The sequence below is a fragment of the Mustela nivalis genome, assembly GCF_964662115.1.
Source record: "Mustela nivalis genome assembly, chromosome: 18".
Lineage (NCBI taxonomy): Eukaryota > Metazoa > Chordata > Mammalia > Carnivora > Mustelidae > Mustela > Mustela nivalis.
Window position 1 is genome coordinate 45,911,268 of NC_139037.1, and position 24,558 is coordinate 45,935,825.

Here is a 24,558-nt window from a genome sequence, read left to right on the forward strand (position 1 = left end):
GATGGATGGGCAGACAGATGAGTTATCCCCCCTCAAATCCATCCCTCTCAATATTTCTCCAGCAATTCTCGAACATTCCTCCTACAGCCATTGTCCCTCCTAGCCCTGTTCCAGATCATCTCTTGTAACCCAAACTACTAGCCTTAAGTATTCCTTACGAGCCTTCCTACATTTCTTTCCATACCCTTCTCACACTAATCCCAGCTTCCTTTCCCAGTCATCCTATTACAGTCCTTGGTTCCTCACCCATGCCTCCCAAACACAGGACACATCCACACTTCTCATTCACAAACTGCACATTTTTCACACCTTCACCACATATCCCACATATATCCATATATCCTGGAAAACTTTGGGTCCACACTATCCCACACTCTTCATGTCTCCGTGCACACCCATCAACACTCCTCACCCCTCGCCAGTCCTAATCCATTCCCGCTCTGCACACACCCACCACACCAAACTCCTGGAACACTCAGCACGTACCCATTCCCACGTTTTTACACACTATGTCAGCTCATCCCATGCCCACGCTCCTTTCACACCAGAGTTAAATCCTTACAAATCACTGCTCACTACTTGTATCCAAAACTCCTTGACTACTCCTCGTTCACATACCCCAGACTCCTCCAATACTCCTCTGACATTCTGTGCACCGTCCTTTGCATACTTACTTCTCTCCCATCCTTTGCTTTATGGAAACCCCTCCATCGTCAGCTCGCACTCCTCAAGACCATTCCTTGGCCATTTGTCCATAAGCCTCCTTCTCCTTGCACACGCCCCACACACCCATCCTACACTCCATGCATTCTCTCCCCCCGCTCCCCTGCTTTCCAGACCCAAGTCCATCTCCTCGGAGAAGTGAATGCCTCTACCTACCCCATGCCTCATTAGATATTTCCACATCTGTTTCCCTTCAATGTCACATCTTTGGGGTCCAGGGAGTGGGATCCAGGGCTTCCCCCATGACCTGTGTGCCATACCCCTGACAGTGAGTGAGCCCCCCGCCCCTGCCTTCTCATGGCCCTGGTGGTACGTACTGCTGGGAGCTGTTGTGGCCGCTGGTTGTGTCCTCATCTTGGCTCTGTTCCTCGTCCACCGCCGGAGGAAGGAGACCCGCTATGGGTAAGTTGGAACTACGTGAGTAGGGAGGCTTGTGTGGACTGGGATGGAGAGGCTGGGGCCAGGGAGACCATGAGGAAGCTTGTGTGGGACAAGAGATTACCGATTAAGATTCCGATTAAGAATCGGAATGAGATCCAGGGTCCGGGTGATGAATGGAAGGCGGTGGGGTAGAAGTCTCAGACATGCTTAGCAAATGCTGGCGGGGTGGGGGGTGGCTTGGGCTTAGGGTGGTGTTCACTTTCACTGTTCTCAGAAGGAGGGGTTTGCACTTGGTTCTGCCCTGTCCTCACCTCCTGCCCATTCTCCCCAAGAGAGGTGTTTGAACCAACAGTGGAAAGGGGTGAGCTGGTGGTCAGATACCGTGTTCGCAAGTCCTACAGTCGCCGGACCACTGAAGCCACCTGTAAGTGAACCCCCACACCTCCCCGCCCTGGTTGGGGGCTGACGAGCATAGAGACTGGGGCCCGCTGGGCTTCTGTTGATGCCCGAACCAAAAGTTCCTGAAGACCTTGGAATGATAGGACATTAGAACCACAGACTCTGACAACGACAGAACTGTGAAATCACACAGACCCTTAGAATAATAGGGTCTTAGACCAAAAAAATCATAGGAAGACCAAACCTTAGAGCTACAGGATCCTAGAACAATGTGATGATGATGGCGATGAAGAGGACGAGGATGGTAGGATGATCGTGAAGCCAGGGGTGACAGCCAACCCCAGCAGTCCCTATGTGACAGGTGCTACACATGTCATTTAATTGAATCCTCACGACAACCCAGTGAGGCAGGTACGTCTTCCCTCCCCACCACCCCCACTGCACGGATGAGGAAGCAGTGGCACAAGAGTGTTTAAGTGACCTCCTCAAGGCCACGCAGCTTGCACGTTGGATAGCTGGGCTTCGAAATCAGGTCATTTTGCTCTGAAAGTCCATCCCCCTGAGCTTCCTCTAGGAATTAAAGAATGTTAGAGAGGTAGAATCAAGCTTGGCTGAAATAATTCCAGGATCAATACCATAGACCCTTAAGATCTTGAAAACCAGAGGCTCTTAGAACTCTAGACTCTCCATGAGACTGTGGAATTAAGGAGGGTCCCAGCCATGAAGGGACCTCAGAAGCCACATCATCAAATTCCTTCCTCTTTTCAGCTGGGGCAACTTAAATCCAGGAAGGAAAGGGACAGAGCGATGTCTTTCCCCAGCACACTGTGAGAAGGCTGGCGGGGCCCCAGGGAGATATTGGAAGAGGCTGGGAAAGACATTTAATTCAAGAGGAGCAAGGATAGGAAGCAAGGAGGTCATGGTGCTCTAGTAGGGTAACGTGCAGCAGCGATTCTCAGAGTGTGATCCTGGTCCCTGGGGGTCCCTGAGACCACTGCAGGGGATCCATGAGGTCAAAACTATTTTCGTAATAATCCCGAGATGTTATTTGCCCTTTAGCACCCTCGTTCTCTCACACGTGTTCTGTGGAATTTTCCAGAAGCTCTCTAATACATGATGATGTCATCACTCTTTCTGTTGACAAACATCTGCTTCTTTATTCTTGTGTTTGAAAACTCCATCCATTTTAATTTTTTAAAAGATTTTATTTATTTATTTGACATACACAGAGAGATCACAAGTAGGCAGAGAGGCAGGTGATGGGGGGGCAGGCTCCCCGCCAAGCAGAAAGCCCCATGCGGGGCTCGTTCCCAGGACCCAGGACCATGACCTGAGCTGAAGGCAGAGGCTTAACCCACTGAGCCACCCAGGTGCCCCCATTCATTTTAATTTTGAAAATACAATAAGTGTTGATCTGTATCAGCCCCCTGAATGAAAGCGCTTTGCCATCCACAGTAATTTGAAGACTGTGAAGGGGTCCTGAGGCCAATAAGTTTGAGAACTGTTGCTATAGAGCTACGGAAATAAATCACAACTATGTGTGAGAGCTACATTATGGCTGTCTCATAGACACCGTGTTGAGTGAAAGAAACCAGAGACAAAAAAGAACACAGTATATGATTCCACATTGATAATATCCCCAAACAGAGAAGGCCAGTATATGGTAAGGGAAATCAGGAAGGTGGCTGCTCTTGAGAGGGCGGGTCATGGTCTGTTCTTGACCTGGGTGCTAGTTACACTGTTGTGTTTGCTTTGTAGAAATCTGCTGAGCTGGGGGACCTGGGTGTCTCGGTCAGTTGAGCACCCAACTCTTGGTTTCAGCTCAGGTCATGACCTCGTGGGTCCTGAGATTGAGCCCCGGGTGGGGATCCCCGCTCAGCGGGAAGTCTGCTTAAAGATTTTCTCCCTGTGCCCCTCCCCACCCTGCTGGCGGGCGTGCTCTCTGTAGAATAAGTAGATCTTTTTTTTTTTTTTTTTTTTTTGACACAGAGAGAGAAAGAGACAGTGAGAGAGGGAACATAAGCAGCAGGATGGGAGAGAGAGAAGCAGGCTTCCTGCTCAGCAGGGAGCCCAATGGGGCGCTTGATCCCAGGATCCTGAAATCATGACCTGAGCCAAAGGCAGATGCCTAATGACTGAGCCACCCAGGCGCCCCTAAAGAAATCTTTTTAAAAAGTAGACAGGAGGGGCGCCTGGGTGGCTCAGTGGGTTAAGCCGTTGCCTTCAGCTCAGGTCATGATCTCAGGGTCCTGGGATCAAGTCCCGCATCGGGCTCTCTGCTCGGCAGGGAGCCTGCTTCCTTCTCTCTCTCTCTCTCTGCCTGCCTCTCAGTGTACTTGTAATTTCTCTCTGTCAAATAAATAAATAAAATCTTTGAAAAAAAAAAAAAGTAGACAGGAGCACCTGGGTTGCTCTGTTGGTTAAGCAGCCAACTCTTGATTTCAGCTCAAGTCGTGATCTCAGAATTGTGAGGTTGAGCCCCATGTCTGGCTCCTCACTCAGCAGGGAGTCTGCTTGGGATTCTCTCTCTGCCTCTCTTTGGGCTCCTCCTCCCCATCTCACACCTGGGAGCGTGTGCTTTCTCTCTCTCTCTCTCTTAGAAAGAAATCACTGAGCTGCTCCCTTGTGATTTATGCAGATTGTAACTCAATAAAAAGTTAAGAAATATTTTTAGCAACTGCTGTGGCGTACCACTGACCTATCAGGGTGCCCAGTGGTACAAGATTATGTGACAGGCTCTAACCCTTTTGCTGCTGGTTTGGGAGAAGATTTGGGGGGTCTAGGGGAAGAGCTAGGGCAGGAGGTGTGCTCAGGGCAGTAGCTGTTTGTTTGTTTGTTTGTTTTTTAAGATTTTATTTATTTATTTGATAGAAATCACCAAGTAGGTGAAACCAAGTAGGCAGAGAGGCAGACAGAGAGAGAGAGGAGGAAGCAGGCTCTCTGCTCAGCAGAGAGCCCAATGCGGGGCTCGATCCCAAGACCCTGGATCACGACCCGAGCCGAAGGCAGAGGCTTTAACCCAGTGAGCCACCCAGGCGCCCCCAGTAGCTGTTTCTGAATGAATGCTGAAGTATTTCAGTATTTTAACAATGGTACATCCCTCTTGACATCCAAATGTCTCCTGAGTGTCAGCCCTGCTCCATGGCTCTGTCCACCCCTGCCCCCATACAGTGAACAGCCTGGGCATCAGCGAAGAACTGAAAGAGAAGCTTCGGGACGTGATGGTAGACCGGCATAAGGTAGCCCTGGGCAAGACGCTGGGAGAAGGTGAGCCCCCGGCCCCCCCTCACCCCCAGCGCACACACACATTCCCCTGAACCATGAAGTCCTTCACTTCCCCACCCATACCCTGTCACAGGAAATGCAGTCCCCCCAAGCACCCACTGAGGTCAGTGTCTCCCTCTTGTCCCCCACAGGAGAATTTGGAGCTGTGATGGAGGGCCAGCTCAACCAGGATGACTCCATCCTCAAGGTGGCTGTGAAAACAATGAAGAGTGAGTCTGAGCTTGCATGTCCACAAGGATGGGACCCCTGACCCCTCACCCGAAGGCTTTTCCCTATGGCCCTAATGAGGCCAAAGAGCAGAAGAGTGAGTCGAAAACCAGCCTTGCCACAGAATCTCAGGGTTTCCAGATAGGAAGTGGAGTCCGTACTAGGTGCTTTAATGGATGGGATTTAGTATGGGGAGACTTATTACAAAGGCACTGGAATGATGGGGAGCAGTGAGGCTGGAGATTAGTGACAGTCATACTTCCATCCTAAGACCTAAGGCCAGAGTGAAGAAGTGGTGTCACCATAGCCACGGCCAGGGATGCCTGGTGGGATTTGGGATTGCAGATTTAGAGGCTGCCTTGTGCAAGCTTGAAATACACAGCCACCATCAAGGCAATGCTGGAAGCGGTAAGGGACAGAGTGAAATACCCTGACTTCTCCCTCTCCACCCGCCCACCTGCCAGTCTTCCCATTGGCAAACTCCAACAGGAAAATAGGAAACAGTATGAACAGTACAAAGAGGAGCCTGGGAAATGTAGTTTTGGTGGGGGAAGGTCTGGAATGTAGCTTCATCATTTATCAGCTGTGTGATCTCAGGCAAGTGACTTTCCCTCTTTGAGCTGCGTTTCTTCATTTGGGAAAAAAGATCATAATATCCTTGCCTCCTAGGGTGAGCCAAAGCACTTAATGCTGGGGTGGTAAGTGGTCTGTGCAAGGAATGTGGACTACGACTATATTATTTACAGGGTCAGAGAGGGTGGGAGCCACTCCAGGGTCACACAGCCCAGGAAGTCCAGGGCCAAGTCTTTTCCATACGGGGAGGACCAGGCTGCTGCTGATGGTGAAGGAGGGGGATCCTTTCTCAATCAGTGGAGCTAAAAGCTTGGGTTATGGAGCCATCAGTGTCTTCCCATTCATTCATTATTGAACACTTTTTATGTACCAGGTTACGTTCTCCACCTAGGTTTGAGTCCCAGCTGTGTGACCTTGGGTGAGTGGCTTTGCCCCTCTGAGCCAGTGTCCCGAGTTGTAAAAAGGGAGTAATGGGATGAATCCCCAGGGAAGCAGCCTAGCATGGTGTGCGCACCTGGATCTCAGGGCCGGCCCACCTGGCCTTCACTTCTGCCTCTTCCACTTGCAAGCTCTGTGTGCCCTTAGGCAGATTCCTTAACCATTCCGTGCCTTAGTTTCCCCATTGTTAAAACAGAGAGAATAATGGTCTCTCCTCAGAGGGTTAAATAAGTTCATATATATACATATACACACACACACGCCCACACACACACACACATATAGCTGAGTGCAGCACCAGGCACAGATGACAATGATGATGAAGGAGAGGAGGAAGGAGTCCTCCCTCCCCTCTCCTCTTCCTTATCCACCTTCCTCTCTCCCCCAAGTTGCTATCTGTACGAGGTCGGAGCTGGAGGATTTCCTGAGTGAAGCCGTCTGCATGAAGGAATTTGACCACCCCAACGTCATGAGGCTCATTGGTGAGGGAGGGGCAGGTTTGAGGGTGCCCAGGACTCCATGGAGGCCACTCCAGGAGGAAGACCCCTCCCTCCGGCACTGGGAAGATCAAACTACCAGGCTCCCTGCTCCTCCTACCCTCAAGCTCCCCCCTCCTTCTTTCCCTCAGCTTGGAATGTGACCTCTGACCTTTCCCAGAAATAGCTGAGGTCCCCAGGAGGGCTCTGGAAACTTCCCTGGGAACAGTGCTGGAAATGGCTTCTCTTAAGCTTGGTCCTTGCCACCCACCACCCACCCCACCCCCAACAGTTTGGAACTTAGATTTGAAGGGGAGGGAGAGAGAGAACTGAGGGAGGGGATGGCTTCCCCTCCTGGCCAACTGGAGTGACAGGGCTGCCTGGGGGGTCCTCAGGCGTCTGTTTCCAGGGTTCTGAACGAGAGGGCTTCCCAGCACCCGTGGTCATCTTACCTTTCATGAAACATGGAGACCTGCACAGTTTCCTTCTCTATTCCCGGCTTGGGGACCAGCCAGTGGTGAGGGATATTTACTTGTCTGGTTCCCAGATATCCACTGAGCACCTGTCAGGTACCCAGCACCACTCAGACACTGGGAACACCACAGTGCCCAAGAGCTTGCTCTCGTGGAGCTGTCTGCCAGTGAGAGCACCAGGCAATAAAGAAGTTAACCAATAAATAAGCAAGAGAAATTTAACTGCTAGGAAACGAAGAGAGTCAAGTGAACAACAGAGAGGCCAGGCAGGTAGTTTGGGTGGACTGAGAAGGTCTTACAGAGGAGGTGACCTTGAAGGAAGAGCCAACTGGCGGGAGGTGGGGAAATCTGGGGGGAAGCAGTCCTGGCAGAGGACATAGCACAGAGGAAAAGGCTTAGAGGCAGGAACAGGCATAGTTTGTCTAAAAACCAGAAAGGAGGCCCCTGGCTGGAACATTGGTCGCACGTCCAGGTCAACGGCAATAGGAGATCAACTTGAACGGGAGGGCAGGAGGCGATTATATAGAGCCTTGTTGGAAAGAGGTTGGATTTAATTCTTGGAACCATGGGAAACCACTGCAAGGCACACACAGGAAGGGAAAGAAGGAGGGAGGGAGGAGGGATGGATCTCAGGGACTCCGCTGACCTCCACTCCTTCCTACGTTGCCCCAGTTCCTGCCCACTCAGATGCTGGTGAAGTTCATGGCAGACATCGCCAGTGGCATGGAGTATCTGAGTACCAAGAGATTCATACACCGAGACCTGGCTGCCAGGAACTGCATGTGAGTGCTAAGCCTTCCATAGCTACTCTCATCCCCACCCCACCATCCCCTCCTCAGGGGAGCTGCATCCCTCCTTCTAGGAGGGAAGAAGGGTCTAGACACACATACCCCTCAGGCAGGCCAGAACTCAGTACTGCAAGGGGATTGGAGAAGACTTCGTGGAGGAGGGGAGCCTGGAACTGAGATTCTGGAGGGGTATTTGAATGTGGAGAGAGTAGAGGCAAGAGGGTGGGCTCAGTGAGTGGCATGACGTGAGCAAAGGGGCAGAGATGACCAATGACAGTGGGGACATTGAAGCCTCATCTCTGTATCCCTCCATGCTGACTATCTTGCCTGGGGCTGCCCTTAGCAAGGGGCCATATTGAATAAGGGGACCAGACACCCTCCTTTCCCCCACCAACAGACATCCCAGAAAATAGACCAGAATTAAACTAAGGTCAGGATGGAACATGTATATACAAACACAGGCTTCGACTATTAGTTTCATTACAATATTGGACTCAGAAACCGGAGCTGGAGAATTGGAATCTTCTTCAAGATGGGTAAACGTTCGCAACTCTCGGGAACATGAACATCTCTTTCTTTCCCCCCAAATTCTTTCTGTGGAGAAAGTCCAATCTCACAGAAAAGTTGGAAGACTTGTTCAGTGGATGCCCATACACCATCCTGGGGGCAATTATGCCATATTTCTCCTCTCTTCTCTGCCGTTCTCTCTTTCCTCAACCGCTTCAAAGCAAGTTGCCTAAATCTTCAATAGGTTATCTCCTAAGAATGAGCATTTACATGTAAATTATAGTTCTGTTGTCACACCTGAGAATAGTAACCATAATTCTGCAACATAACTTCATATCCATCCAATCCATATTCAGATTCTTCAGTTGTCCTCCAGAATGTCTTTTAGGGTTGTTTTTTGTTTGTTTGTTTGTTTGTTTGTTTTATTTTGCTTTGTTTTTTGTTTTTCTTGCCCCCAATCAGGATCTATTCAAGGTCCCCCCCACACACACATTTAGTTAAATCTGGAATAGCCTCCCCCCCACCATATTTTTTTAAATATTTTATTTATTCATGGAGAGAAAGAGTGTGAGTTCATGCCAAGGGGAGGGACAGAGGGGGAAGCAAGAGGGATAAGCAGACTCTGCACTGAGTGTAGAGATTTACAAAGGGCTCAAGGCAGGGCTTGATCTCACCACCCTGAGATCATGACCTGAGCCAAACCAAGAGTCTGATGCTTAGTGGACTGAGGCACCCAGGTGCCTCCCTCCCCTGCCTTTTATATTGTTACAGCATATTCTTTTCTTTTTTTTTTTTTTCAAAGATTTTATTTATTCATTTGACAGACAGAGATCACAAGTAGGCAGAGAGGCAGGCAGAGAGAGAGGAGGAAGCAGGCTCCTTCTGAGCAGAGAGCCCGATGCAGGGCTCGATCCCAGGACTCTGGGATCATGACCCGAGCCGAAGGCAGAGGCTTCAACCCGCTGAGCCACCCAGGTGCCCCTGTTACAGCATATTCTTTTGGAAGAGACCAGGCCCGTTGTCTTACAGGATATGACATATATGTGTCTGTTTCCTTGTGTTGGCATTTGCCTTGTTCCTCTGTTCCCTGTATTTCATGTTAATTGGAAAACGTATGTAAAGTCTTCAATAGACTCAGTCAAAATGGAACTTCCTTTCCTTCTGCAACTTGGGCTGATCCTGAGCAAGCCCCCTATGAAATAATGACACTGAAAATGGGAGCAGACAACCCATTGTTATGCACCTGGTTTTTTGTTGTTAAAATATCAAGGGGTGCCTGGCTGGGTCAGTCAGTGGAATGTGTGACTCTTGGTCTCCAGGTTGTGGTTTTGAGCCCCATGTTGAGAGTAGAGATTACTTTTAAAAAAATCTTAAGGGGTGCTTGGCTAGCTCAGGGAGTAGGGCATGCAGCTCTTGATCTCAGGTCGTGCGTTCAAGCTGCACATTGAGCATGGAACCTACTTTAAAAATAAATAAATAGGGGCAGGAAGCAGGCTCCCTGCTGAGCAGAGAGCCCGATGCGGGACTCGATCCCAGGACCCTGAGATCATGACCTGAGCCGAAGGCAGCAGCTTAACCCACTGAGCCACCCAGGCGCCCTAAGCATCCAACTCTTGATTTCAGCTCAAGTTATGATCTCAGGGTCTCGAGATGGAGTCCCATGTTGGGCTCTGTGCCGGGCATGGAGCCTGTTTAAGATTCTCTCTCCCCTGGGCGCCGGGGTGGCTCCGTGGGTAAACCTCTGCCTTCAGCTTAGGTCATGATCTCAGGGTCCTGGGATCGAGCCCCATGTCAGGTTGTCTGCTCAGTAGGAAGCCTGCTTCTCCCCTCTCTCTCTCTCTCTGCCTGCCTCTGCCTACTTGTGATTTCTGTCTGTCAAAAAGAAATAAACTCTTTAAAAAAAAAATTCTCTCTCCCACTGCCCCTCCCCCACCTCCTAAAAAATAAACGAAAAGAAAGTTCTTTGTGGGGGGGGGGGGGAAGAAAGGAAGATTGTGGCTTCCCTTGGAGAGGTAGGAAGGACTGATAATGTAATGTGTTTCCTTCTTTCTTATACTTGAAAAAAAAAATCAATGTTTATTTTGTATACACTGAAACACCCACATCCTACCTGTGCAGCTCAATGAATGTTTACTTGTCATGTAAACAACCAGCACTGGATGAAGATAAAAAAAACAACAACATTTCTAGGCCCTGGCGGTCTCCCTAATGGACTTCCCAGTCACTGCCCCAAGGGAAAACCCTTATTCTAGACTTGAGTCACCTGTTCTTAAATGTCACATAAATGTCACATAAATGTCACTCGTGCAGTTTGTACTCGTTTGTGTCTGGTTTCTTTCACTCAGCATGATGTTTTTGTGGTTAGCCCATGTCTCTGTACGTATTGGTTAGTTCCTTCTTTTTCTTTGCTCTGTGGTATTCCTTGTCTAGATGATGTCCCATGATGTTCTGTTTCTTCATCTGGGTGCTGGTTACATGGGTGCGCTTACGAAACTTCATATGGACCGAACAAGATGGGACACATTTCCCTTCAGTCTGGGTTGACGGATCCTCAACCCCAAGGAGGGACAGCCAGAGTGGCAGATGGAGACGTGTCTGAGAGTGAGGGCAGGCTTTCCAGTGGAGGGGGCAGTACAGTTACCCCGTTCCTCTTCCCAATCTGGACAGGCTGAATGAGAACATGTCTGTGTGTGTGGCGGACTTCGGGCTGTCCAAGAAGATCTACAATGGGGACTACTACCGCCAGGGACGCATTGCCAAGATGCCCGTCAAGTGGATCGCCATCGAGAGCCTGGCTGACCGTGTCTACACCAGCAAGAGCGATGTGGTAGGTGTGGAGATTCCCCACAGGAGTGGGGAGTCAGTGGCTTGTTCATTTCACAGCACAGGGGCCTGGTGGTAAGGGTTAGGCATGTCTGGGGTTGTGCTGGGTGTCTCTGAATGGTGGTGTGGACATGCTGGGGACATGTACAGGTTCAGGAGGTGGCAGGTTCATATAGGAGATGTGTGGACAGTGTAGGCTGGGAGAGGTGGCGATAAGTATGTGTATGTGTGTAGACGTGTGCATGGATGGGCACGTCTGTATGTGCACAAAAGTGACCTCTGTGAGCCTGTCCCTGCGCCGGTGTTGCAGTGAAGAGGAATGTGTACCCGCTAAGATAGTGATGGACACGTGCGCACAAAAATGTGGGTGTACCCATGAACCCATGCATTTGGGGGTGTCTATGTGCAGGACAGACCCTCTAATTCTCTCCCCTCTGCCCCCCACAGTGGTCCTTTGGGGTGACGATGTGGGAGATTGCCACGCGGGGCCAGACCCCATATCCCGGAGTGGAGAACAGCGAGATTTACGACTACCTGTGCCAGGGAAACAGGCTGAAGCAGCCTGTGGGCTGTCTGGACGGACTGTGAGGATCCTCAGGACCCCGCCCACCCCCTCCCCCATCCCAGATTTCACTCCCAAGACCCTGAGCACCCCCACATGGCCCCAACCCTCTGCAACCTGCACAGAACCCCTCAGACTGTTGAGGAACTCACGTGAGCACCCCCCCACTGCCCCCAAATTCTAATTCACCCCAGACTCCTGAGCTCTTGCCCTTCCCCCAATGCTCTTAAATACCCAGGACCCTCCACCAGCCCCCCAGTTTGCTGTCCCGAGCTTCTCCAAACTCAAGGGTCTCCTCGGAGATATCCTCAGGATCCTTCAGGACAGAGCTTATCAAACTTTGCTGTCTCACAGCACGTAGAGGAGAGCAGAACATTGATCCAGCGCTTTCAGGGACAAAATCTGCTCTAGCAAATCCTCACTAGAATACCACTCAATACCCAGAGAGCTTCCCCCAGACCCTTTCCAGCTCCCAAGTTTCCCAGGACCCCCTTTGGAAACTCTTGAGAATTCCCAAATCCCATCAGAAGCCCCCAAACTGCTCAGGGTTCCTTCCAGTTCCATGAAATGCTTCCAAACTCCCAGAATGCTCCCCTTCTGAGCTCCTGCTATCTCTCACCCCTCACTTTGCTGCCCCAGGTATGCCCTAATGTCCCGGTGCTGGGAGCTAAACCCCCGGGACCGGCCGAGTTTCTCAGAGCTTCGGGAAGATCTGGAGAAGACGCTGAAGGCCCTGCCCCCTGCCCAGGAGCCAGATGAGATCCTCTATGTCAACATGGATGAGGGCGGGGGTCATCCTGAACCACTTGGAGCTGCTGGAGGAGCTGACCCCCCAACCCAGCCTGACCCTAAGGATTCCTGCAGTTGCCTCACTGCGGCTGAGGTCCATCCCGCTGGACGCTACGTCCTCTGCCCTTCTACAGCCCCTGGCCCCACCCTGCCCACCGACAGGAGCTCCCCACCTCCCCCAGGGCAGGAGGATAGAGCCTGAGACAACGCTCTACCTGGGAATCCCTCTCAGGACCCAAGCTAGGCACTGCCACTGGGGGAGCCTCCCCACAACTCTCCCCACTCCAGGCCTCACCCCCGACTACAGCCTCCTCTTCCCACCTATTCTACTTCTACCCCCAGACAAATTCTCCCTCTTCTCCATGCCTCAGTGTCCCCGTGTGTAAAAGGAAGAGGTTGGGCTGCGATTCCTAGGGGTCCTCCCTCGTCTAACATTCCAAGATTCTAGATTCTAAGGTTGAAAGAGTCTAGAAGAAAGGTTTGAGGTTTCAAAGATGCTCTTAGTCTTTGGCTCTAAGAACCTAAAATCCCAAAGTTTCTGATTTTAAAGTGCTAAGGTTCCAGACATGAAGTTTCAAGGCCTATATTTTAAGGCCCTCAGAGTCTGTGGCTTGAGATTTTTCTGGTTCTAGAATTCTTGATACAGCCCACCAAGATTTTAGGTTCTGAAGCTCTAAGATTCTAGTTCTAGAATCCATGGCTCTATCATTCTAGATTTTGTTATTTGAGGGTTCTAAGTCCTTAGGATATAAGATTCTAGATTCTACAATTCTAGACACAGAGGTTTTTTGAGGCCTAATGTTCTAAAATTTGAAGTTTTAAGCCTCTTAGACTGTAAATCCTCAGCCTCTAAGACTCTACATCATTAGTCTTCAAGATTTTATCTTCTCAAGTCCTAAGATTCTAATAATGGTTAATTCTAAGTTCTAAGGCTTTATGATCCTTGAAACTCTTTATTATGAGATTCTGGATCCTAAAGATCGAAGAGTTTAGAATCTGCAATTCAAAAATTCCAAGAGTGTAAAGATAGAGGTTGAAAGGTCTAATGTTCTAAGATGGGATGTTCTAAGACTTAGTCTAAGAACCTAGATTCTTTGTCTAAGATTCTAGACCATACACTTCAAGATTCTAGATTATTAAACTCTAAGATTCTAATGTTGTTCTGTTCTATGTTCCAAGACACGTTAGACTCTATTAGGCCAAGATTCTGGATCCTTAGCATCTAAGGTATAAGACTACAGTTAGCTGTGACTAGCTAGATACCAAAGTTCTAATCATTTCTAATGCTGGACACATTTAGGTTCTATGCTGCATTCCACCTTTCTAGGATTTTAGTTAAGGGCCCAAGAATCCACAGTTTTAAGTCTTAAGATCTGAGGAACTGTAGTTCTACGATTCAAATGTTGTCAGATTCTAAAGATCTACAGCTCTTGAATTCCAAGGTATGATGCTGAGGTTCTAATTTTAGAGTATTCTTCTGGGTGACTCTCCCCTTCTGAGCCACCTCTGCTTCCTCCTCCCCTCCTGTGGGGGTATGTCTCCCCTCAAGTCTGTGCAAGAATGCACTGGGGATGCCTCCTTTCCCCAGGAGGCAGTTTCCCTCCTTTTGGGCCATGCTGCCCCCCTGAGCCAATCCTTCAAGCCCCCCATTATGGAGAGGTGTGGACAGACTCTGGCACCTCCAGAGGGGCTCAGATCATATAAAACTTTATAACCACCCTTCTGTCTCCTCTTGTTTCCACTCAGCTGTCATGTAGCCCCTCTCCCTGGGCGGCTCCCATCAGTTTCCCATCAGTAAAAAGAAGGGTTTGGTGGGGTCTAGGAGTTCTCGATTTACAAAGAGGGTAGAAATGAGCATACGCATAGACAGGAAGACATGAAACAAAGAAACGGACTCTCCAAAATCCCTAGTGAGGAACGGGTACTTACTCAAGTGTCAGAGACACTCTCATCCCCACCCCAGAATAACAGACCCATTAGGACACACTGAGGCACACTTGGACACAAATAACACTGAAATTCGGACACACAGAGTAACAGATGCAAAAAATTATACAGCTACAAACATATTTACAAACATAGGAAAGGCAGATATTCACCAGGCATAGGAAGAAACTAGAGTAACACAGATTACAGAGTAAACACAGACACACCGAGTACGACAGTTGACTCACAAACTCAAATGTTCAGATTCACATGGACACACGGGCACAGAACACCTCCAATCATCACGGGCTCAGAAAGAGATTCCTGTCAAGACAACCCCACTGTGCTTTGCAGGCCATCCAGGGCCCCGGTTCCTGGGTGTATCCCGCAGCACATGGAGAAACCCTTGGCAGCGCCCGGACGCCCCCCGGTGGCGCCTCCTGAGAACCGGGGACAGTTCAATCCGGGCCACAAACTTTTTTAGACCAAATCCTTGTGGGAAGCTGGGAGGAGAGAGGAAGTCGGACGTGGGTGAGGGGCGGAGTGTCTGGACTGGAACCTCCGGGCCCACGTGAGTGTCTGCCCCGTTTCTGAGTGGGTGCTGTGTGTCGGGGCCGCCGTGTCAGCTTGTAGCGTTGCTGTTCTTTGTCTTTATCATTTGATGCCTCCCGCCTGTGCGGACCGTAGTGGCCACATCGACACTGTAGTCCGGGGTATTATCCCCTTAAGGGATGCATCTGAACCGACCCACGGCCATTTGCTTATCTGTGTCGTGCGTGTTTTTGTCGAAGGAGAGGCGGTGTGTGGTTTTTTGTGCGTTTACGGCATGGCTCAGAGGGATCGGGCGTCTGTCTCGCGTATCTCGATTGTGTATCTTAGAGGTTTTTTTTGTGTGTTTGGAGTCCGAGGCGACAAGTGGTGAAGCGGCAGAGACTGCGACACTCTGTGGCTTCTGCGTTCGTAGCGTGCGGCTGAACTACGAGCCCTGTGTGTTTGAACTTGGGCGTACCGACGCCAAAGAGCCAGAGCTACTGCAGAGCGGTTCAGAGGCTCCGGTGGAGAGATCCGCGCACTTGCGGAGGTCGTCCCGGAGGGGGGAGGCTCTATGGTCGCGTGCAGAGCGCCAGTTCCACGTAAGATACCAACCACAGAGAAAGACGGTGGCGAAGCTGTGATCGTGGGCAGAGGCACCCCTTGAGATGAACTCAAAGGGAAGAGTATGCGATTTTCTTTACAGCTTCTCTCCCGTTGACAGCTTAGCCTCGGTCTCCAAACTTTCGGTACTCTCTGAAGTCCAAAGGTTCCCTTCCACAAAGGCAACTGAGTTTCTTCCAGATTAGGGATAATTTATCTACTTTTATCTCGTCGGCCTCCCCCTACGACGACGCTTGGGAGGCCGTCCGCTGAAGAACGGCCAATCTGGTTAGCTTTTCCTGAAGCGATCCGACTCTACTAGCTGTAGTGAGATAAAACAATAATTGCGATTGGTGGGCAGATTGTTTTGAAACCGCCCTAACGGCAAGGGGCGGGTCCTGCGCGAATTTATCTTTCCGGTTTCTTAAAGGCAACAGGGAAAGAAGGCGGGGGAGTTGGGTGGCCGAACCTCCATTTGATTGGTTCTAGGGGTTTTACCCGCTCGGACTCCTCTAGGGGCGGGAGATCTAGACCAATCAGGATATGTGTTACAGGAGACCCCAGTTTGATGAAAGGGCCGCGCTGGAAAAGCCGAGAGTGGTTTTCATTCTGAGATCCCATCGCTGATTGGGCCAAGTCTTTACTCCTCTATCTTCATTTGGCCCTACGGGAGCGGGCGCGCGGGCACTACCAATCACTGCGTGCTCCGCCTCCCGCCTTTTCCCGCCCTCCGCCCCGGCGGCGGCAGCGACGTAGGCCAACGCTTCCTCCCTGGCTGCTCCTGAGCCCTTTCATTGCAGTTCTTTTGAAAGCTGTGCTCTGATTGGCTGAGTGTTCAGGCCCGCGCCCGTTGCTTCACGCGGTGGCCAATTGGCACCCGTGTTGCATCGCATGGGGCCACGGAGGAGGGGGAGGCGGCGGCGGCGGCCATTTTGAGCCGCCGCCGCCATTGGAGCGGGCCCCCCCCCCTTCCCCCTTCGCCTCCTGACAGGAAAGGTTTAAGGGGGACAGAGCCCTGGGAGGCCGGGCCGGGCTCGGGGGCCGCCCCGGGGGCCCGGGCCATGGATGTGCGCCGTCTGAAGGTGAACGAACTTCGCGAGGAGCTGCAGCGCCGCGGCCTGGACACTCGCGGCCTCAAGGCCGAGCTTGCTGAGCGGCTGCAGGCGGCGCTGGAGGCCGAGGAGCCCGACGACGAGCGGGAGCTCGAAGCCGACAACGAACCGGGGCGACCCGGGCACAACAACGAGGAGGTCGAGACCGAGGGGGGCTCCGAGCTGGAGGGGACCGCGCAGCCACCGCCGTCCGGGCTGCAGCCGCACCCGGAGCCTGGCGGCTACTCGGGGCCGGACGGACATTGTGAGAGTGCGCGGGGCGGGGGTCGGGGAGCCGGAGTCCGGGCCGAGGAAGGGCTGTGGGACGCGAAGTCCGGCGCCTGAGATCGGGGAGATGGTCAGAGGATTGGGGGATCCCGCTACCCGCCGCTGAAAAGGATGTAGGGCAGTGGGCCTCGGGACGACTGGAGGGTGGACCCTGGCATTAGGGGCAGGGGAGATACTGGAGTGGGGGCTCAGGGTTTCGGAGATGAGGAAGGTCTGGGGGGTGTAGAGGATTCCGGAGTCTAGTGCTCGGAGACCAGAAGCCATGGTTTCTGGAGCCGAAGAGTCGGAAGAACAGGAGGCTTTCTAATCGGTGATTGAGGAGGGTCTTGGAAATGACGGTTTCAGAGGTTTGAAGCTGGGTGGGCTTGAGGACTCTGCCAAGCCCGGCGTATAGGCTGGGTGTCGGGAGCCCTATTTTTAGGGCTGGGAGAGTTTTGAAAATAGAGGATCTTGGAGTTTGCTGCTGGGTGGGGTATGGGGAATTCTGTTTGGTACTGGGAAGGGCAGGTAAGGTGGAGGTGCTGGTGTCTGGCGGAGGGGGTGGGGGGGTGGCATCTGATGGACTGAGTACTCTGGTATTTGGTTAGTGAGCGTTTAGGGAATGTGGGAGACTGCCATGTGTTTGGACTCCGAGGGACCCGCCTCTGAAGATGGCCCCAGAGACTCTGAGATCCAAGACTGTAGGGCCCAATTGGGCATTTGGTGCTGGAAATACTAGGGACTTTCAGATTGGCTTCGAGAGAAGGTTTAGGGAACTCTGGTCACTGGAGGCAGGCAGGGGACAGAAGGATGCTACGCTGGGTAGGGAACCTAGAGGTGTTGAGCCCGGTAGGTTCTGAGGACAGGTAATCCAGTGGCGAGTGCGGAATCGTTTTGGATTAACCGTATGGAGTGTTTGGAGAACAGAGATAGTTGTGGGTGGGGTGGGGCAGATAGCAAATTGGTGGAGTTTGAAGTTGATGGAGTATCTGGGGGATAGAAGATCCTTGTGTCCCGTACAGGAGTGCATATATGGGTCTAGCAAATATGGGAGAGGGGAGCGTATAGAAGGGAGAGAGAAGGAAAACCTGTTGACTTGGCTTGGGGCCTCAGGATGGAGTGAAGGGAGTGTTTCTGAGGCTGAGTGTCTCCTCCACAAGAAGGTTCCTTGGTTCCCCAGAAACAGTTATACTTTTGTGCCCGGGGGATGCAGGTCTCAGGGTGTAGTAGGGAACCGCTGCAAGAACCAGAAGGTATGATTCAGAACAAGAGGTTATAGGGTAGATATATGATTGTCTGAAGAGAGAAGACTCTGGTATGGAAGGGAGGAAATTTAGAGTTAGAAAAGCGTGGTTTTCTAGCCACACTATGGAGTGGGGATTGGAGAAGTTTAGAAGTAAGTAGAAAAGACTCTGGCCTCCAGCGACTGTGGTATTTCTCTGAAAAGAGGGTGCTGTGGGGTTAAGAGAATGAGGAGAGCACGGGGGAGAGAGAAGAGACAAGAAATTGAATTGGCACTGGGTGTTTACTGGTTCACGAGAGGTGGGATGTCCTTTGTATAGATTTGCAGTGGGGGCAGCCTGGGGATTGCCCGGGGTCCATGTGTCTATGCAGGAAAGAATACTTCCCCTTGCAGAGACCTGTGAAGGGAGGAGTGGCCCAGTGTGCATGTCTAGGGTAGGAGAGGCCCTGGCAGGAATGCCTAGGAGGAAGGCCCAGTGTCCAGAGGTACCTCAGAAGAGGGCATGTTAGACTCAGATGGACTTTGTTTTAAAGATGGTTCTATGACTTTGGCAGGTCAATGTACCTCCAACTGGTTTCCTTGTGTGCACAACAGGGATACTAATAGTGTCCCCCAGGGTTGGTATGAATGAGGTCACATGTGTAGGACTCTTAGCACTGGGCCTGCCTGTTATTAGGAGGTGGATATGTTAGAGAGTGAAGAAAGACCCCAGAATCCTGGCTTATCCGGGTGAGGCTTCCTCTGTGGGCACAGGACGAGTTCTTGAGAAGAGACACGTGAATATTTGTGAGAAGAAGAACACTGTGCTTGGAGCCTAGAAGAAACGGAATGCTTTGGAAAACCGTCCCCGTGTTCCAATTAAGGAGATACTTTTTCATTCTTTTTCCTTTTATCCTGACAACAAAATCCTTTGAGCCCTGTTCTTGCCCTGCTGCAACCCTTCCTTCAAGCTCTGGTAAACAGGGCTGTAGCAAACCACGTGATCTGTTACTTTCCTCCCTTTGGGCTGCACCTGGTTTGTGCCCAGATGTATTTGTCCTCTGAGAAAGGATCCAGTCAGTTAGCAAGTGGCAGGAGAGTCTCTCCTTCCCTGTGGTTCTACCGGTCCTGGCACAGCCACCAGTAGGGCCCTAGAGGCACCTAGCAGAGCTTGCCCCTGGGGTGGAAAGCCTGCTTGCTGCTCATCCTGGGTTTCCAAACTTCTCTTTGGCTTTGGCTGCAAGGGTCTTCTTGAGTTTGCTATATACTCTGGTTTTAGTCTCACCTCTGAGCTTTCACATGTTATTCCAACCCCACGAATGTTTTCTCTTTTCTCATCCCTGAGCTTTCACCTATGTATCCTTTAAGGCAAGCCTTCTCTGTTACTTTCTGGGTCCCTGTCTTAATTTCTTCGTAGATGTGAACACAGTTAGAATTTGCTTTTTGTGTTTTAAGTATTTGTTTAATGTATGTCCTTTTCACTAACCTGAAGGCTTCAGTGGGTTGAGCTTATTCTTAGCTGTACCCCAGGGTCTGGTGTGTAGTGGGCACTCTATGGGTAGTTAATATTATTCTAATAAAAATAAGCTTCTATTCTTAGTCTTATTCCGTAGGACACCTCGGGGTGCCTGGGTGGCTCAGTCAGTTAAGCATCAGCCTTCAGCTCAGGTCTTATCCCAGGGTCTTGGGATCAGAGCCCTGTATGGGGCTCCTTGCTCAGTGGGGGGCCTGCTTCTCCCTCTCCCTCTGCCTGCCCCCCCCCATTTGTGCTCTCTCTCAAATAAATAAATAAAATCTTTATTTAAAAAAAAAAAAAGACACCTTCTTAGGATCCTTCCCACCCAGCTCCAGATATTTCAGGACTTATTCCCTAATGAGTCTAAAGGCCACTGTTAGGACTCCTGTTTTCTTAACAGTTCCTTTCCTCCCCACCTTCCATTTCCCCTTCAACTGGGTTGGCTACCCTTTATCTTTTTTTTAAGATTTTATTTATTTATTTGACACAGAGTGAGCACAAGCAGGGATAGTGACAAGCAGAGGGAGAAGCAAAGCAGGCTCCCTGTTGAGCAAGGAGCCTGATGTGGGACTCAGTCCCAGAACCCTGGGATCATGACCAGAGCCGAAGGCAGAAGCTCAACCAACTGAACCACCCAGCGCCCCTGGGTACCTTTGTCTTTGTAGCTTTTGTGGAGTGGAAGAGATTCATAAAGAGGGTTGACTGTGCAGATGGGAGTGAATTGGGCCTGACAAAGCATTAATTTGTGCTCTGAGCAGTTTTTAAGATTGTGCCCTAAAGCCTCCCTACACGTCACAGGATAGCTAGATTGGATTTTAAACTGCTGTATGGAGTACCAGGTGTCTGTAGAGTTGCCCCAAGCCCTGGAGTGCAGACTTACGGGTAAGGCCAAGTTGGATACCTTCTTTGACCCTGCCATCTCCTCACTTTAACCCGAGCAGTTGTACTTCCATTGGCTTTGTTTGTTGGGATTCTATACAACCCAGTCACAGATGCATCACCATTTGAGGGACAAGAGGGCATGTCCTCAGCAGCTGGGGCCACTGATTGCCCAGATAGCTATCCATCTGAAGGTGGTATCATAACTTTTAGCCTTTGGCTACTATATGTAGTAGGGATGACATCATACAGCGCTTAAAAGCCACCTCTGGTCCCAAGAAGCACCCTTCTAACTGGCCATTTTTTGTTTTAAGATGTCATGGACAATATTACCAGGCAAAACCAATTCTATGAGAGCCAGGTCATCAAGCAAGAGAACGAGTCTGGCTACGAAAGGAGACCACTGGAAATGGAGCAGCAGCAGGCCTATCGCCCAGGTGGGAAGGCATATCTTTTGAGAGAAATAGAATCTGTATGTGGCCTGTACCCTCTGCCTAAAGCCTGTCTTCCTCTTGGGCAGTCCATTTGGGCTCTGTCACTCTGGCAAGGTTCTTCTGAAGGAGAGAACTTAATCCTGCTCCCAGGTGTTGAGAGAGGGGAGTCTGTGGTATCTGTTTTCAGATGTTAGTATCAGTACCCTGGAGAGTTTAGACTCAGAGGCCATATTTGAGTCTTATTTAAAATCTTAGAATGTAGAATCCAGCAAAGACCTTCTAAATCTAGTCCAGTTGTTCCCATGTTCTGAAGAATGTTGTTCCAGGACATATCATTAGGGACTTCCCAGGAAAGAGTTCCCTGGCCAGAATACATCTGGAAAATGCAGCACGTGCTATCCCACCCCTGGGAGAATCATTGTACTCAAAGCATTAAAGGCCCTGAAAAGTCCTGAACTGGGAAAACACACACACACACAAACCTGTGTCATATTGTTTAAACCCAGGGTTTCCCAAATAAGTTTTTGTAGAACAAGGTTCCCTGTAGTGTCAGTTTGGGACTTGGTAACTGAGTTACCAGATGTAACTCAGTTCTAGCCTCCCATTTTACAGACCGGGGAGGTGGCTTGTCTGATGGCAGAGCTGGGGTTAGAACCTGGGAAACTAGTGCCTGGGCCACTGCTATTGGTAATGAGGAGCAGTCCCAACCATTTGTGTCCTATTTTTGGAAAGCACGGTCCCACTGTTGAGTAATGGCAGAGCCAGGACCACCTCCCAGTCTTGTGTTCCTTTCACTGTGTTGTGGCCCCGGTGCCTTTTCTCAGTGAATCTAGTTGATCGTATCTACTTCCTTTCCCGGCTTGTCCGCAAAGTGAAATCCCCAGGCATTTCTTGAGGGTGGCTCAGAATTTTAATTTTAATGTAGGTTAAACTGCAGATTTGTGTCAGGCTCTGTGAGACTTGTGGGATCATTTGGCCCAAGGAGAGTATTTTCTGTGCTGGGACCACGAAGGCTCTCTAAAGATGGGTGAGTGCAGTCCCTGTCCTGGAGGCCCAGGGGCCTTCTCTGTATGTGCCAAAGCTGGGGAGTGATCCCAGGTAGTCTGGGGTTGAGTGCTGCGATGGGGAGATGTGAGAGATCCACAGCATCAGCCATGGGTACTACGTCCAGTTTGCTCTCAAGTAGGTTCTTGGATTTTTACTTCTGAGTCTTAAAGTCTGCCCAAGACTGGGCCTTTCCCATGGTTTACAGTGTGTTATCCCATCCTGACTTTCTGTTTGTGGTGTGACTTAATAAGGCCATCACACCTGTAGGCTTGCTTAAGTGTAGACCCTCTGCACCTGGAGTGATTGAGTCTGGGCTTTGTAGTAGAGTGACTGAAGCCAGTGGAGTTAGCTGTGGGACCACAGTGTCCTGTTGAATTAAGCCTTTAAGAGAGCTTGATTTTATTCAGTACTGAAGTCCTCTATCCCTCCCCCTGAAGCCTGAGAGTTACCTGACTGTCGTCTGTCACCTCATCAACTGCCGGTGCTAATGGGCCTAGCTGGCTATCTCTGGCCTCCCTTTACCCTGGCCCTGTTCTCCAGTACAGCCTTCTTGGCTCCTTTGGCGGGCTTCCATTGAACCCAGCAAGCTGCCTGTGCCCAGCCCATCGTCACTGCAGTCAGGATCCTGCCAACATCTGCTGAGGTGAAAGGGACCAGAAAAGCGATAGCTAGGCAGTTCCCAAGTGTCTTGACCGTCTGGATTTGTCCTGACAGTAGAAGTGAAGACAGAGATGAAACAAGAAGCACCCTCCAGCTTCCTCCCGCCCGAAGCATCTCAACTCAAGCCAGACAGACAACAATTCCAGAGTCGCAAGAGGCCTTACGAAGAAAACCGGGGACGGGGGTACTTCGAGCACCGAGAGGATAGGAGGTGGGTGTGTGAGGCAATAGTCACCCCTTTTTCAGTAGGTTTTGTGTCCATAGCCTCGTGCCCACTGAGACCTTTGTACTAATGAATGGGGCAGAGCGCTCCCTGCCCTTACGCCCTCACTCAGCCCTCCCTGCACTCACTGCCAGATTTAGCTTTGCTAAACTTTTGCTCCTTCCCTCAGCTCCTCCCTTCTCATTACCTGCAGGATAAAGTCCAAACGCTTTGCCTTTCACACGTGAGGTGCCAGCCTGCCGTTTCAGTCCTTTGCCTCACCGCCCAGTTACCCTGCACTGTGTCTGTTCTCCATGGCTGCTTAATATCCCTTGTTGGAAAGATTTGTTTCCTGACCCTTCTCCTAAGCACACCCTTCCATCCCTCTGCTCGTTTGTTCATTGTCGCACTCGTGCCCCTTTCGTAAGATGCTTACTCTTGGCCTGGACACTGCGGACATGGAGGATTTGGACAGTGGGTTTTGCCCTCTTTTGTCCCAGTGTAGGGCCTAAGATAGACACATAAGTATGCCACACCCTGTGGGGCCAGTAGGCAGGGTGCACAGGGTGCCTGTGAGAGTCAGAAGATTAGAGGAGGGAGTGGCCACTCTACCCTGGTCATTTTCCTTTCCTGACAAGCCCTCTCCACCCCTCTGCTTAGCCCCAGTCCTCCCCTCCCCTCCTTTGACTTCTGCATGAAGAGTTTTCTGATCACAGAAACTAGGAATGACCATTTCTTCTCTACTCGTCTAGACGGTTGTCTGACACATTTTATTTCCTACTTGTTGGAGTCCATCCTCTCTGGCTTGTGACTCTGAGACAGGGCCTGGGTCTCTTGGCTGTGACTAAAGGAAGGATTTGGAAGTACCTCTTAAGAGCTTCTCCTAGTGCCTCCTGCAGTGCAGAGGTCTAGACTGCCTGCCTGTGGAGAGCAAAGAAGGAATACTTGCTCTGATTTGAGGCTGGCAGGGAAAGCTTTTTAGGATGAAACTTAATCTGTGATGCAGTCCTTCTTTGTCCAGGGCTCTGTGCTTGCCCTAGACTGGCAGGGCTGGAAGGGCACTCACCAGAGGGAAGCCTCCCAGATAAGCCTTGGGTACTTGATCTGGGCACATGGTGGACAAGGGTCCAGTGTCCCAGGCAGGACCCTGGGCATTGGGCCCCATCCTTCTAGTCTCTTTTTATTCTTAAAAGTGGTATTTTATTTTATTTTTTATTTTTTAAAGATTTTATTTATTTATTTGACAGAGAGAAATCACAAGTAGATGGAGAGGCAGGCAGAGAGAGAGAGAGGGAAGCAGGCTCTCTGCTCAGCAGAGAGCCCAATGCGGGACTCGATCCCAGGACCCTGAGATCATGACCTGAGCCGAAGGCAGCGGCTTAACCCACTGAGCCACCCAGGCATCCCAAAAGTGGTATTTTAAACATTAGTCCATTTTGGTGTTTTGGTAGGAGAGGAGTCTTATTCATAATTCAGGACACTTGACAGAAAGAGACTGAAAAAAATGGGTCATTTCAAACACTTGCGGATGCAGAGTCTTAGGAAGATGTAGACAGATTGTGATGACTGGGGCTGATCTGAGCCCTTGCATAGTCCCCTTTATGGTCCAGTCCCTTCTGGACTACTATGTCCTCCAGTTGGTAACTGAGGCCAGTATGGCGGCACGTCTCAGCTGGCACAGGGTGTGGCTCAGAATCTGTGTAAGAGGAGAGCCATTGAACAAGCTAGCTAAATGCTTCTGCTGGCCCTTTTGAGC

The 24,558-nt window shown here is 50.7% G+C and overlaps 2 protein-coding genes across 12 annotated transcripts in view; both read left to right on the top strand.

The window, feature by feature from the left end:
• Positions 1–14,143, top strand: part of AXL (AXL receptor tyrosine kinase) — a 28,351-nt gene extending 14,208 nt beyond the window's left edge. For all 5 annotated transcript variants that reach the window (XM_082709318.1, XM_082709319.1, XM_082709321.1 and 2 more), the window contains 10 exons: positions 993–1,125; positions 1,437–1,528; positions 4,675–4,770; positions 4,920–4,997; positions 6,396–6,488; positions 6,878–6,999; positions 7,628–7,737; positions 10,918–11,077; positions 11,521–11,657; positions 12,275–14,143. In XM_082709318.1, the coding sequence (XP_082565444.1) occupies positions 993–1,125; positions 1,437–1,528; positions 4,675–4,770; positions 4,920–4,997; positions 6,396–6,488; positions 6,878–6,999; positions 7,628–7,737; positions 10,918–11,077; positions 11,521–11,657; positions 12,275–12,626 (1,373 nt within the window). In that variant the 3' untranslated portion in view covers positions 12,627–14,143. The remainder of the gene's footprint in view (positions 1–992; positions 1,126–1,436; positions 1,529–4,674; positions 4,771–4,919; positions 4,998–6,395; positions 6,489–6,877; positions 7,000–7,627; positions 7,738–10,917; positions 11,078–11,520; positions 11,658–12,274) is intronic.
• A 601-nt stretch (positions 14,144–14,744) lies between these two features.
• HNRNPUL1 (heterogeneous nuclear ribonucleoprotein U like 1) overlaps positions 14,745–24,558 on the top strand; it is a 37,624-nt gene continuing 27,810 nt past the window's right edge. Inside the window, exons 1-3 of one of the 7 annotated variants that reach the window (XM_082709328.1) lie at positions 14,745–14,921; positions 20,774–20,896; positions 22,658–22,811. In XM_082709328.1, the coding sequence (XP_082565454.1) occupies positions 20,779–20,896; positions 22,658–22,811 (272 nt within the window). In that variant the 5' untranslated portion in view covers positions 14,745–14,921; positions 20,774–20,778. Of the gene's footprint in view, positions 14,922–16,166; positions 16,841–20,773; positions 20,897–22,654; positions 22,812–24,558 lie in introns of those variants that run through there. The other 6 variants (XM_082709326.1, XM_082709324.1, XM_082709323.1 and 3 more) reach the window with 6 other exon arrangements.